Source organism: Cicer arietinum, chromosome 6 (assembly GCF_000331145.2).
Source record: "Cicer arietinum cultivar CDC Frontier isolate Library 1 chromosome 6, Cicar.CDCFrontier_v2.0, whole genome shotgun sequence".
NCBI classification, from domain to species: domain Eukaryota; kingdom Viridiplantae; phylum Streptophyta; class Magnoliopsida; order Fabales; family Fabaceae; genus Cicer; species Cicer arietinum.
The window spans coordinates 51,765,250-51,781,015 of NC_021165.2; the positions used below are offsets into that span (position 1 = coordinate 51,765,250).

General features: G+C 35.3%; 1 protein-coding gene across 1 annotated transcript; it reads left to right on the forward strand.

Moving 5' to 3' along the window:
• The first annotated feature begins 8,942 nt into the window (after positions 1–8,942).
• Positions 8,943–15,532, forward strand: LOC101498972 (maltose excess protein 1-like, chloroplastic). Its single transcript, XM_004506284.4, has 8 exons — positions 8,943–9,554; positions 12,675–12,965; positions 13,108–13,197; positions 13,661–13,762; positions 13,864–13,982; positions 14,178–14,240; positions 14,324–14,385; positions 15,132–15,532. Exons 1-8 carry the CDS (start codon positions 9,153–9,155, stop codon positions 15,218–15,220), a joined length of 1,218 nt encoding a protein of 405 aa, XP_004506341.1. The 5' UTR covers positions 8,943–9,152; the 3' UTR covers positions 15,221–15,532.
• Positions 15,533–15,766: the final 234 nt, after the last annotated feature.

Below are 15,766 nucleotides of genomic sequence, written 5' to 3' on the forward strand. Positions count from 1 at the left end.
AAGGTATTTTGTTTGTCTACACTATTTGATTTAAATTTGTCATGTTATATGTTAATATTTAACTTTTATTTTTTAATATAGGTGAGTTGTTGATCAGTGGTGTAACGACTTAAAATTTATAAAAGCACAAAATGATAATGGTAATACTGTAAGGAAGAGTTGTATTACGTTTGTAGAATGAAATGCATAAGTTCATTACAATATGATAGTAGCTTAGAAAAGAAGAAGGTGTGTAGAGAACGAAGAAGGAGAAGGCAGAAGGAATGGATCAGGGAGAAGCAGAGAGAATGTGCAGAGGGGAATCATTACACATCATTTCACACCCCACTCATTACATAATCATGCCATTTAACATTCTCCCTCCTGTTGCGTCTGCTCCTACGCAATTCCTCAGCCTCAGGATCACCAGCCACGTGTCCAGTGGGCATAACTAATTCCTCCACTCTTTCTCTGTCCATAACAGAAGTTCCATTATTCTCCTTTATCACCCTTTCACGTGTTACATTTCTCCCTCCTTCGAAAACAACCTTGTCCTCAAGGTTGAATTGAGGGTAAGCGGTTTGAAACTCATCTAAATCTTCCCAAGAAGATTCCTTTTCCTCTGTTGCATCCCACTTAACAAGAACCTGTGGAATTTCTTTAGAGTTTTTAACAATTGTACGAGTATTCAAAATCTGAATTGGTTGCAAAATTGGACCTTCTTCAATAGTAGATAAAGGCAATGGGAAGTATGCTTGAGGTGAACTACCCTTAAATTTCTTCAATGCAGAAATGTGGAAAACAGGATGGATTTTAGCTGATGCAGGCAATTGTAGTTGATAAGCAACTTCTCCAATCCTTTTAATAACTTCGAATGGACCAAAGTATCTCAAGCTGAGCTTGTGATTCTTTCTGAGAGCTAAGGAATGTTGTCTATATGGTTGTAATTTAACCAAAGCCAAGTCGCCCATCTCTAATTTGAAATCCCTTCTTTTCTTATCTGCTTGCCTTTTCATATAATTCTGAGACTTCATCAAATTATCTTTAAGTTGCCTCAGTACTTGATCCCTTTCCTGCAATGCTTCTTGAATGCTTGAGGGATCCTTAGGATTGAATTCATACTTGACTACTGTTGGTGGAGGTCTGCCAAAAACAGCTTGAAATGGAGACATTTTAATGCTGTGATGATAAGAACTGTTATACCAAAATTGAGCCCAGGGAAGCATTTTGACCCATGATTTTGGATTGTCAAAGACAAAGCACCTTAAGTACATTTCTAGAGTTTTGTTCAGGTTTTCAGTTTGCCCATCAGATTGTGGGTGATAAGAGGAACTCATAGCTAGAGTTGTACCCTGGGATTTGAAAAGGTGTTGCCAAAAAGAGCTAACAAATACTATATCCCTATCTGAAACAATGGATTTTGGAATTCCATATAGCTTTACAATGTTGTGGATGAAAGCTTCTGCTACTGACTTGCTAGTAAAATCAATTTTCAATGGAATGAAATGGCCAAACTTAGACAATCTGTCAATGACAACTAAAATAGTAGTTAGACCATTGTAGCTGGGCAATTTGGTTATAAAATCCATAACAAGATCTTCCCGAATCTGATGTGGAATGGGCAATGGTTGAAGTAACCCAGCAGGCATCACATTATCGACTTTAGCTTGTTGACAAATGGAACATTCTCTCACAAATGTTCTAATTTCTTGTTGCATCTTTGGCCAGAAAAACTGAAAAGTTATTTTAGCTAAAGTTTTTGTCATTCCTGCATGTCCGCTAGTTTTAGAACTGTGGAATTCTTCCATTATTTTAAGCTTGAACTGCTGCTCATTTGGGATCATAATTCTTCCTTTGAATAGCAGAACCCCTTGCCATATTTTATAATCCTTATTGGCATTAGGATTAGTTAGAGTTTCATCATACACAACCTTCATTTATGGATCTCTTACTTGTAATGTCATCAATTCTTCCAACCAAGTATTAAGAGGTTGAGACCAAGCTAACATAAAACTTCTGGACAAGGCATCAACAAGAATGTTTTCCTTTCCAGGTTTATACTGGATTGTAAAATCATAGCCAAGAAACTTTGGTAGCCATTGTTGTTGCTCAGATGTTTGTAAGGATTGTTCTAGCAAGTCCTTCAAACTCTTCTGGTCAGTTTTGATCACAAATTTCTGACCCAATAAATAATGCCTGAACTTGCTAAGAGCTTCAGTAATCGCATAAAATTCCCTTGTATAAGCAGATTGCTTTTGCATTCTGGGTGACAGTTTCTTTGAAAAGAAAGCAATTGGATGCTTATCTAGGCTGAGAACTGCACCAATTCCTAAACCAGATGCATCAGTTTCTATAATGAAAGGAACTTTAAAATTAGGAACAGCTAATACAGGAGCTGTAGTCATTGCTTGTTTCAATTGATTGAATGCTGCAAGGGCAGATTGAGACCATTTAAAAGAATCTCCTATAATAACCAGTCAATCCAAGAAAACCTCTCAATTGCTTCAAATTGATTGGCTGAGGCCATTGTAAAATAGCTTCCAATTTTCCAGTTTCCATAGCAACACCTTCACCAGAGAGTGTATGGCCCAAAGGAGCATTTTGATAACTTTGCAAAAAGCTGATGATTATGTAGGATTTTTAAAACAGATTCCAAGTGCCATAAGTGATCTTTCCAAGATGGACTATAGATCAATATGTCATCAAAGAAAACAAGTACATACTTTCTCAAAAGACCTTTGAAGATATCATTCATAAGGTTTTGAAAAGTGGCTGGAGCATTAGTCAATCCAAAGGGCATTACTAACCATTCATAATGACCAAAATGAGTTCTAAAAGTTGTTTTGCATCTGTCAGTAGGGTTCACCAAAATTTGGTGATAACCTGATCTTAAATCAAGTTTGGAGAAGTAACATGCCCCATATAATTCATCAATTAGTTCATTAACAGTAGGAATTGGAAATGAGTCTTTCACTGTGATAGCATTGAGAGCTCTATAATCAGTACATACTCTCCACGAACCATCTTTTTTTCTTATTAAGAGAATTGGAGAAGAAAAAGGACTTTTGCTAGGCTGAATTATCCCTTCTTTCAACATACCTTCCACTAATTTTTCAATCTCCTCTTTTTGACTATGAGGATACCTGTAAGGTTTCACTTTGACAAGATTAGAGCCTTCCAACTAGGGAATGAAATGATCATGCGATCTAGGAGGAGGTAGTGAGGTAGGTGTGGCAAACACCTCACTATAAGTGTGCAACAATAAGGCTAGCTCAGGTTCCATATTTTCAGGCAATGCAAGTGGTTGAGTAGGAGAATTATCATTAATCATCTGCATGCTGAAAATTTCTGCAATAGAATCTGTGTGCACCATTATTTTTATATGATGGAGTTCTGCTTGAGAAGGAATGAGTTCCTTATCACCTTGAAGAGTAGTGAATTTGCCCTGCCACAGAAATTTCAGTTGCAATTCTTCATAATCAGCAATATGAGGTCCAATGGTCTTCAACCAACTAGCTCCTAAGATTAAATCTGCTCCTGATATAGGTAATAGAAATGCAGGCAATTGAAAAGAATTTCCTTGAACTTGCACTGTGAATTGTTGAATGAGTCCTTCAGCAGTCATATAATTCCCATTTCCAACCATCACTTTGAACATGGGAGCAGGTTGTATTGGTAGCTTAAGAAACTTAGCTACTCTAGGCTGAAGGAAATTATCAGAACTCCCACCATCAATCAAAACAGTTATGGGTAATTGGTCAATGTGAGCTAAGAATCTAATCGTGCCTACCCCCATACCACCTTTTAAGGCATTTAGAGATAAATGGTGATCCTTAGCATTGACTTGTTCTTCTAGTTCAGCATTAATTTGTACCTCTGAATCACACAAAACAGGTTCATCATTACATTCTTCTAATTGCAAGAATAACATTTGTCTATTTGGGCATTTATGGTTAAAGGTAAACTTTTCATCACAAAAATAACATAGGCCCTTTTCTCTCCTTAGCTGCATTTTTGCTGGGCTGATTTTTTTGACATTTGAATTCCTCAAGGGAGGGCCCTCAGGAGTTGGCAATAATCCAGATGAAGTGTTTCTAGCAGTAGGTTCATGCACAACAGCAGATGAATTAGATGATATTGGGGAGTATTTGTGAGTGTAGTTTGCATTGACAGTCTTAGTCACAAGTGTATATCTTTCCTCATAAAGTCTAGCTAAGGCTACTGCACGCAATAAAGTAGGAGGAGCCATTACTACCACATCACGTCGATTTTTTTTTTTGCAAGCCACCAACAAAGCAATTTAAAAGAGCTTCATCATTTAAGCATATAGATCTATTAGCTAGGGCCATGAATTTAAGATAATAATCAGAGATGGAACCTGTTTGTGTCAACTTGAATAATTCTGCCATTGGACAATCATATGGGGAAGGTCTAAACTGAGATTCCATTGCTCTAGTGAGATCTAGCCATGAAGTTATTGCAGAAATTCGATTCAACATTTGAAACCAAGGCACTACATCTTTATCAAAATGCATGGCAGCAATATCAACTCTCGATAGATCTGGAGTGTTGTGATAGTTGAAGAATTTTTCTGCCTTAAAAAACCATTCCAGCACCGGTGTTGTTCCATCAAAATGGGGAAATCGCAGTGAAATTTCCTTAACAGGAAGAGCAGCATTTCCTGGAGGAACATGGTTAGGTTCTGAGTTCGAGTTGCTTCCACCAACGTGAGAAGTGTTCTGCAGAATTTGTTGTAAGGCAAGGTGTATCTGATCCATACGAAGATTATGTTCATTGAATCGATTATCCATCGTTTGGGCTAAACGATGAAGTTCATCTAAATGAGTTGTGATTGTTGCTTGTAAATCCCTCAATCTTGTATTCTCAGCCATGGAAGCTCAATGAAAGCACCAAATGTAACGACTTAAAATTTATAAAAGCACAAAATGATAATGGTAATACTGTAAGGAAGAGTTGTATTACGTTTGTAGAATGACATGCATAATTTCATTACAATATGATAGTAGCTTAGAAAAGAAGAAGGTGTGTAGAGAACGAAGAAGGAGAAGGCAGAAGGAATGGATTAGGGAGAAGCAGAGAGAATGTGCAGAGGGGAATCATTACACATTATTTCACACCCACTCATTACATAATCATGCCATTTAACATTCTCCCTCCTGTTGCGTCTGCTCCTACGCAATTCCTCAGCCTCAGGATCACCAGCCACGTTAGAAAATGCTTATTTGGAACCTTTGTGTTTTGATGATTTGGAACTTTTTGTTGTTTTGATGGATTAGTTCATTTGAATATTTAGAACTTTTGTTCAGATTGATATTTTCACTTGAAGATTATGAACAAATTTTGAGATATTGTTACTTTATTATTTGGTTATTGGAATTTTAGAACTTAGATTAAATACTATTATTTGGTCAAATTATTAATTTTATATGTTATGAATAAATAAATTCCAATTTTTGAAACGGGGGTGGGGGTGGGGCGGGAAAACCCGTCCCCATTGGGTGTAGAGGTGGATGTTAAAAAGTCACCTCCGACGGGTGCGGGGGCGGTATTGGAGTTGCGGGTGCGGGATTTTTGTAATGCTTAAAACCGTTCCTGCCCCGCCCGGTTGCCATCCCTAAATAGAATAATATTTTGTTGTAGTAGAAGACTCGAAAATTGTTGGTTGCATCTTAGTTTTCCAAGAAAATGGATTGGAAACCAACATGGTAAAATAGCTAGTAGTAGAACAACGATTAATAGGGCAGCCAACCCAATCTAAGTCTGCATATCCAACTAAGTTAATAGAGCTAGATGCAAAAATAAATACATCTTTACCAACACTTACTTTAAGATATCGAAAAACCCGTGTGGCTGTATCGAGATGAGAGGAACATGGAGATTGCATGAAACTAAGAGTATTAATAGCAGTTTGAATATCAGATTATGTCATTGTCAGATTAAAAGGCGACCAACGAGGTGATGATAGAAGATCGGGTCAGGAAGGGAATGTCCATCATTTGGTCATAAACGAATGTGTTGCTTCGTAGGAAAAACCTAATGGACGACAGCCAGTCATGCAAAAGTCAGATAAAATGTCAAGTATATTTTTACATTGACATAAAAAATATTCCCTTTTTAAAACGAGAGACTTCAATAACTAAAAAATAGCGAAGATTGTCAAGATATTTGATGGAGATTGAGCAAGGAATTGCTTTATGTTAGAAATGGCATCACCATTGTAGCCAATGATGATGATAATATCATCAACATAAACAAAAACAAAAATTGGTGTTTGATCTCCTTGAATAAAAGCGTTGTTTTATATAGACTTATTCATCATGATTTCACACTATGAGAAAATCCACGTGGTATTTTTAGATAGACTTATTCATTGAGATCTCCTTGAAGAAAAGCGTTGTTAACATCAAGTTGATGTAATGACCACTTTATAATAGCAATAGTGGGGAGAAGAAGTCTAATTATGACTAGCTTTGCGACAACCGCAAAAGTATCATGATAATCTATGTCGTCAACTCGAGGGTAGCCTTTGGCAACTAAACGAGTAGTATATTTCTCTACAGAACCATCATATTGATATTCAATTTTGTAAATCCACTTACAACCAATTGTTGATGTGCCTTCTAGAAGTGGGCATAAAAGTCCAATGATTCAAGAGCTTGAATTTCTTTTGTCATAGCTTCAAGTCATTCGACTGATTTCATAGATTCAGAATATCATTTTGATTCTTTTAACTTTTATGATAATTGTGAGAAAGACTCAATGAGAATTACTTAGATTTGATAACGATAAGTAATTTGCCAAAGGAAAATTAATTTTTGATTGAATATAATCAAATGCAGTCCTTGAGATGAATTGGAGTCACAGATAGGTTTGGAATGAGTATAATTTGGAGATTCCATTTCTAGAGGAAAAGAATTATTAGATGGATCATGGAGCATCTGCTGATAAGGATGGAGAATTAGATGTGGTATCATCTTGACAATTGAAAGTGGAGAGAAACATATATTTTATGAGTTTGCATGTCGTTGTCATATATGTGATATCATTTTATATTAAAAGGATAACCAACGGAAATATCATATTGTTAGCAAAACATAGACATCCAAACATATAGACATCCAAACATATAGACATCCAAACACACAAAGTGAATAGTATGAAGGTGGAGAACTGAGTAAGACTTGATGAGGAGATTTATATTTTAGCATTGGAATTGGAGGTTTGTTTATAAGATATGTTGCAGTGAGAACACACTCACCCAAAAAGGAAAGCGGCAAGTTGACTTGAAACCATAAAGCTCTTGCAGCATCAAGAAGATTTCGATGTTTACGTCTCACGACTCCATTTTGTTAAGGAATTGCAACATGATTGCATTGATGAGTAACGCCGTGATCATGACCCCGTGTTTGCATTTGTTTGAATAGAAATTTTGCACCATTGGCAAAATGAATTATTTGAAGTTGAGGGGAAAAAATATCCCCATTACTAGAGATGATTTGTTCAATTTTAGTATTAAATTGACCATTAATTTGATTAAAGAATAAATTATCATGGTGATAGATTCAAATTTATGTTGCATAAGATAAATCCATATCTTGAATAACCATCGATACTGTTTAGAAAAAAAAATGAGGTTTAATATTTGATGATATAGAGAACGGACCTCAAATATCAACATAAATTAATTAAAAACAATGAAAAGATTAAAAAATTGCATTCAGACCAATCATCTTCTTCGCTATTCAGTCCTGAAATATAGAATAAGAAGATTAAAAAATTGTATTACTATTTATTGACTTTGTTAATTGTGGAAATAGACAACAAATTGAATTTGAAAGTCAAAATGAAAAAACGTTTGTGAGTTTAAGAGATGGTGAACAATGATATTGTCTATGTGTCACATGTGGAGGGAGGGAGGGAGGGATATATATATATATATATATAGAAGCTTGAGAGTCAATAATTCGTGAAATGGGAAACAAGTAAAAGTTGTACCTGCCGAACTTACCGACAGTATCCTCTTTGACTAAAAGGGTGAGAAGTTTTTCGTAGTGGCACTTGATAATTTATTTGCAAGGTTAGCGAAAGTGGATGATAGTGGTCCTGATTTTTTTAAAGTTACTGGAGAAGCCATTAATAGCAAGTAGCAAGAATATGACCATGCTTAACACAATGTTCACAAAATGCACTTTGACGTTTATTGGGAGCACAATATGGTGGTTTTGAAGCTTGGAACATTGCATATTCGATAACATGAATGGATCAAAAATTGATCTCTAGTTGACGGACGAGATTGAAGGTATGTTGGATCGATGTAGCACCCATAAAAATGATTACGAATAACAATAGCCTATTTTGTCTAGAATATAATGATGACTAATTAATACAATTAAAAGTTGTACCTGCCGAACTTACCGACAGTATCCTCTTTGACTAAAAGGGTGAGAAGTTTTTCGTAGTGGCACTTGATAATTTATTTGCAAGGTTAGCGAAAGTGGATGATAGTGGTCCTGATTTTTTTAAAGTTACTGGAGAAGCCATTAATAGCAAGTAGCAAGAATATGACCATGCTTAACACAATGTTCACAAAATGCACTTTGACGTTTATTGGGAGCACAATATGGTGGTTTTGAAGCTTGGAACATTGCATATTCGATAACATGAATGGATCAAAAATTGATCTCTAGTTGACGGACGAGATTGAAGGTATGTTGGATCGATGTAGCACCCATAAAAATGATTACGAATAACAATAGCCTATTTTGTCTAGAATATAATGATGACTAATTAATACAATGATTTGCTAATCCTAATTTGTCAATAATTTAAAAATTATTTAATTACCTTGAAAAGCTCCTAATTCTGTCTCTCCTTTATTTTTCTCTTTTATATTTATTTGCACATCCAAACAACATAAAGGATGCAAATGCAAATTTCAAAGAGTGAATCCACGTGTATTCTTCGAGATAGCACCATCGCTCAATCTCTCTCTCTCTCTCTCCTCGCCCAACAACAGTCTCACAGTCACTCTCACCGAAAACCAAAACCATCCAAAATAACAACAACATTTGTTGAATGCAGCAATTCTTGCATCTCTTGCAACAACCCGTCCACAATAATAATAATAATAATAAATAAATACCCACTCATCAATGGCCAAGTCCTATTGTTACGCTCCTCATCTTCCAATTCCACACCTAAGTCAACATCAACACCGAAGTCAAAATCAAAATCTTGTACTAAAACACAAATATCCGACTTCTTCACTTCGCCCACAACAAAATCTCAAATTTCCCACCAAATGCCTCCTATTTCCTTTCCCTCGACGACGACGAACCAATTTCAATCTCAATGCTCTTCATTCCGATCCGCATGATCAGAATTCGGTTAAGGTTGGAAGAAATGAAAGCTATGAGCAATGGGATTCGCTTACTTCAAAATTCTCTGGAGCTGCTAATGTTCCGTTTTTGTTACTGCAAATGCCGCAGATTATACTTAATACCAGAAATCTTATGGCAGGAAATCCAACTGCTCTCTTTGCTATTCCATGGCTGGTAGGTAACCCTTACTTGCAATGTTTCCTAAATTTCTGAAAATATTATCTCTTTTCATTTTAAAAAATTAATGTTCACTTAAAATTGCTAACAAATAAATGAAATAACCTAAGGCTTCGGTAAATGAAAAAATTTATGTTCACAAATTTCAGATTTTAGGTTTTGCAGATTTTTTTATTTAGTCTTCATAAATATACCTAGTTATTAAGTATAATCCATGACTGCCATGTTTGGAACCCGCCATAATTGACACATCTTAACCAAAAACCTTAGGGAATAGATTTATTGGTCCTCTCACTTATATATTGTTCAACCATCACTTTTTTAAGAAATGTGGGACTTCTAACTCATAATTGCTACACAACATTGATTACTATCGAGTAGAATTGATTCTAATTTGAAACTGAGATTTATAGCTTTTGATTCTAACATAATTTTTACACTGAAATTTATTGTTGATCTGAAATTTATTGTTCAACTCACTTTTATATAAATATATTCAAACATAAACCACTTTACATTCAAATCACTTTTAAGTAAAATCAGTTTTACAAAATCAATTCATTCAAAGTCAATTTTGTTAGAAAATAACATTTTGCCATTTTCAAAGAAAATGACATTTTTCCATTTTCAAAGAAAATGCTAGATTTATTTTCAAATGCTGTAAAAGAAAATAGTGAGGAATATTTTTTAGATTATTTTTTCATTTTTTTAGCTAATTTCCCTTATGAATGGAAAAGTTCATGACTATAGGTTTGGAATTTGAGTTAACTTGCTCACATTATTGTTTTTTTATACACGGGTAGATTTGGATAGCCTCGTATAGATTTGCATAGAATTGTGAGTTTGAGGAAGATTGTCTCAGTCTACAATATAATGGTTATTGTCCCCATGATATTCTTAATATATTAGTGGTTCAATGTTGTTAGTTAAAAACCCAAAACGCAAATGATGAATGATAAGACTTGGATAACTCGCAGTTGTAGTCCTCGATTCCACGGATGTATCTAACATCCCAACATGAATTTATCTATCAAGGAGTTAACAAATTGTATTGAGTCTCGTTGCCCCAGCTCCCAGCATAACCAGAGTCACTAACCGGAAAATATGAATACATTCATCATTGTAAGTTTGCAAAGAACTTAACAGATCAACTAGGTGAATGAGCCAAAAACCAGCTCTTATAAGATAAATTCGACTCTAACAAGGTAGAGGGAACGCAGTCTTGCCATCCTTGACTCTTTCGTAATTTTTAACCTTGTGATTAGTTAATTGGTCAATCGATTCTCTACTTGTGATCCTCTGTTTGTGTGATGAGTTGTGAACCTATCTTGTGATTCGTCAATTTGTCCATCCATTTTAAATTATGATGTGGTCTGGTGTTGTCTTGTCCCAGCTCTTACAATTGTTTCTTATTGTTAAAATTCAGTGTATGTTTTAATTATTCCTTGATTGTGCAATATCCTAGGTTAATTGATAGTAGTTATAGTCAATACAATTTCTTAAGCATTGAATATAATTATTGCAGCATCATTATAAATATGAAGGTGTGTGATCTCATTAGAGACACAAGAAACACAACAAATCACATATTTTACATGGTATCAGAGCAGGTTCTGATTTTGTGACCCGTCTTTGTGCTTCACTACCGCCGCCGGCAGCACCACCTTTTTCAGTCTTTTAATTTTTTGACTTCATACAGTCATCTGTTACCATCAACTCCGGCTGCCTTTCTAGCAACCAGCCACGACGCTACAGCTAGCCTCAAAAGCACAACCTTCACTATGTGTTTTTCAGTGACTTTTTTTTTTCTTTCAAACACAGTTGTGCTTTACACCAGTTGTCACTGTTTTGTTCTTTTTTTTTACTCTGTTACAGCTGTGCCGACACCAGCTGCCCCTTTTCTAGTGCGCATCCAAAACCAACAAACACCGCCGCGCAATCCTCCGGCAAGCACGACGGTGCTTCTCCCGTCGCCAACCAACATTGCAAACGTGTCTATCTTCTCTATGTATGGGTCCCACGCGCCTCCACCAAATTTGTGCGTGAGAATGCATGCACCTGTCTCCAGGCCCCCTTCTGCAGGTCTTTTCATGATGTGGTGATTTTTCAGCAACCTCTCATTTTTCAACTCTTCGTTCCGTATTGTATCTGCTGTTGTGAGAACTTAGTTTCAAGGACAAGGTACCATTTGCTCAGACAATCATTTTATTCCCATCAATGATCAACCTGGTCGTGACTCTAATCCCACATATGAATCATATTAGTGGTGCCTTTTTATTCCCACTGACGATCAATCTGATGGTGACTGTATTCCGACATATGAATCATATTAGTGGAGCATTTTATTCCCACCGATGATCAATTCAACGGTGAATCTTTCACACATGAATCATTAATGGTGTCTTCTCTTTTCAAACTAGTCCAACAATAGTCAAACTTAGTTTCATTTTTTTTGTGATAAAATGTTTTTATGTAACAAGCTTAAAGCACAGTAAGCTTTAGCTTGATGAGGAGTGTTAAAATTCAGTGTATGTCTTAATTATTCCTTGATTGTGCAACATCCTAGGTTAATTGATAATAGTCATAGTCAATACAATTTCCTAAGCATTGAATGTAATTATTGCAGCATCATTATAAATATGAAGGTGTGTGATTTCATTAGAGACACAAGAAACACAACAAATCACATATTTTACACTTATAATTATTGGTTTCTTATAAAATATTTAAATTTTATAACTGTGGTCTACGTTATTACTAAGTTAGAATTTTGACAATTTACTTTGCAGAGAGTTTTGAACTGTGTTTAGATACATATTATGATTGATGTTTTGAACATTTTTTTAGTACAAGTCTGTAAGTTATGTCTATGGAGATTACGTGAGCTTCAGTAGATCCTCGAGTTTGATAATCTCGAATGTGGTTATGTCACATGATATTTTTACTTCATTTCAATGAGAATCGTTGTTCCCATAGCTCTTGCAAAAATACTTCATTTTGCTGAATTAATGGGGTTTTAACATTTATTTGTTCTTTGTTCCTGTACTTTAGCAAATTAGCACTGTGTGGCATTGCTATTATATTCTAATGTGGGTAATGACATGATTGTGAATGCAGGGAATGCTTACTAGTTTGCTTGGAAACTTGTCACTACTTTCATACTTTGCCAAGAAGAAAGAAAAGGAAGCAATGGTAGTGCAGACGCTGGGTGTAGTTTCAACATATGTGGTCATTGTCCAGCTGGCATTAGCAGAAGCCATGCCTTTGCCTTCCTTTTTAGCCACTTCAGTTGTTATAGCGTCTGGTCTTTTTCTGAATTTCATGAATTTCTTTGGCTTACTAAATGCTGGAATCTGGCGCTTTTGGGAAGATTTCATCACAATTGGGGGTTTATCAGTGCTTCCTCAAGTAATAATGTCTTCCTTCTCCCACCCTAGTATTAATAGAATAAGACCTTTTAATCAATTTCCCGCTCTCTCATTATTAGGTACTGTGACCCATGCATACCGATTTGCTAACTCACATTGCTCAATTTACAATCTGGATGCAGATAATGTGGTCTACATTTGTCCCCTATGTACCTAACAGCATCTTGCCTGGGGCAATTTCCTTTGCGTTAGCTGTCTTGGCTGTTACCATGGTAATCTTCTTATTTCCTTTTGGTTATATTTGATTATGTTTCAAAAAGCTTAGTCCAAGTTGCATGAATATGTCTAAAATGGTCATTGTGACTTCTAAATTGTATTTTGTCTAGTCAGCTTGAAGTTATTGTGGTGAATAAGTGAAAAGTAAATTATATTTGTTTGTCGTAAGTGACAAACCTCAACATGAACTTTATTTGTTGCAGATTCTCTTATGATTAGCCCTGCGGTACCAATGTTAAACACATATCTCAATATATTTCCTGAATTTTCATATAAGCACTTATTTCACCAACTCATACAAAAGAGGATGATGACAAAATGAAATTATCTAAATGTTCCATTTTAATTTATATTTGATAACTGAAACAATAAATTTTGAATTTGAGGCATTGTTTCCAGATTGGGTGATGGAATTGAAGAAAGGAAATACGTTTTACTTTTATTGTTGTTGATTTACAGGCAAGAACTGGAAAACTTTCAGAGAAAGGTGTCGAATTTATTGGTGGAATATCGGGATGGACAGCTACATTACTCTTCATGTGGATGCCAGTTTCTCAGTTGGTAAACTTTATATATAATGATAATTTTTCTTGCTCTAAGAGCAGTGTAATTCATCTTTTGTCCCCTATGAATTTTTATTACGATTCTTTTTTTCTCTCTAGTGGACAAATTTTCTCAATCCTGAGAACATGAAAGGCCTGTCTGCTTTTTCTATGTTGCTTGCGATGCTTGGAAATGGACTCCTGCTTCCACGTGCTCTATTCATTCGCGATTTCATGTGGTAATTCTCTCTCTTCTATTGACTCGAGTTTTGTTTTATTCATCACAAATCATGGCCATACCAAATTATGAGTGATGAATGGCATATCACTTATATACCCATCTTTTTTTTGGGTACTTTTTTCCATTTCTAAATGGTGTGTTGCAATCTTCTGAAATTGTTTCTAACACATTATCGGTTTAACTTTGATTGTAGGTTCACAGGTTCAACATGGGCTACCCTATTCTATGGATATGGGAATCTTGCATGCCTATTCGTGTAAGTTAATATAGTCCAGTTTTCATGGTGCTCTCTTAAGCAAAATTCAGAATCATCTCTAAACTGATTTTTTTTCGTTCCAGTTTAAACATCATCAGCAAGGAATTCTTCTTTGCAGCAACTGTCGGTTTGGTTTCATGGATAGGTTATTCTCTTGAGCTACCATATATTCTCTAATTTACATATAAAATGTGTATTTCTGTTGACAATTTGATTTGGCAAACTGACCAAAAACGTGTTTTGATTGTCTTCACAATCAATAATAAAAGTGGTATTACTATTTTATGTAGTTATTTATCATATAAATTGCTGAGATCCCACATTGACTAGAGAATCTCAAATTAGTCCTGCTTCAAAATTCTCGTCTCTTGTGCTAGTTGTTTAGGGTGAATTATGTGCAACTCAAATTCTAAGAGATTTATATAAAAAATTGCACAAGTAGCCTTTCTGTTAAATTAAGTACTGCAGAAATAGTTTTCTGATAAGGTGAGTGCTTCGGTGAAACTGCACAACATATGGTTTGACATGGATCAGTGCTTAAAAATCATTTGAAACTTTAACGATGACCAGTGACACTCTTTAGAAGTAGAAGTTCATGACCTCCTTGTCTTTACAGATGAGATGATGACCTGATTAGTGTTGGTTCGAAGAGTTTAATTTTGAAGGACACATATTCTTCTTCTCTTTTTTTATCGAACGAGCATCAATCAAGTCATTTTCTCAACTCTGAAAATGAGGAAGACTATAAATTTCTACTTTCATGAGACAACATTTGCCGTCATTAGAGTTTTGACCAATTTTGAAGCAACATGCCACTGTTGACCACTTATGTCCACCTTGGAATCTGCCTTCCAATAAGGGTGGTATAACTTTTTTATGCAAATGTGGCAGGAATGGCTTTCTGGAGAGACAGTGTAGTGCGTGGTTACAGTTCACCTCTGGCTTCTTTACGTGACCTGGTTTTTGGATCTGGAATTTAAAGTTTGTGATGCTGCACTGGTTGAAGTTCAGTCATGCTTGATCCACACTGCATTGCAATTGCAACTACAGTACACGAGCTACTGAGTTTTCAATTTATCTGTATAGTACGGTGAATAATAATTAACACCACTCTTCTCTCATCTTAGGATTGACTCATTCAGATGAGTATGTTGTAATTAATTCCTCACGTTCTAAATGATCCAACATATGTTAAAAGAACTACATGAATACATTGGACTTGAGAGGTTACTATACAATTTGTTATGTTAAAAGTGAAATTCATCACTTTCTATTGTTTCGTCACTCTTTCATATTTGGCTATCATTTAATTTTTTAGAAAATTTTAACTTTCACACAAGTCAATTTTAACTTTTTATTTAGGTGTTAGATCAATGATAAAAGATTAGTCATGTAACATCAAGTTACTATTGACTTAAATGAGTAGAGTTACTTGAAGTTGTTATAAGACTTTTAAATTCAGTGTTTAGTGTTCACTCACTGAGTCATTCACACCTTGCAACTATCATGTGCGCTTTTATTTATTT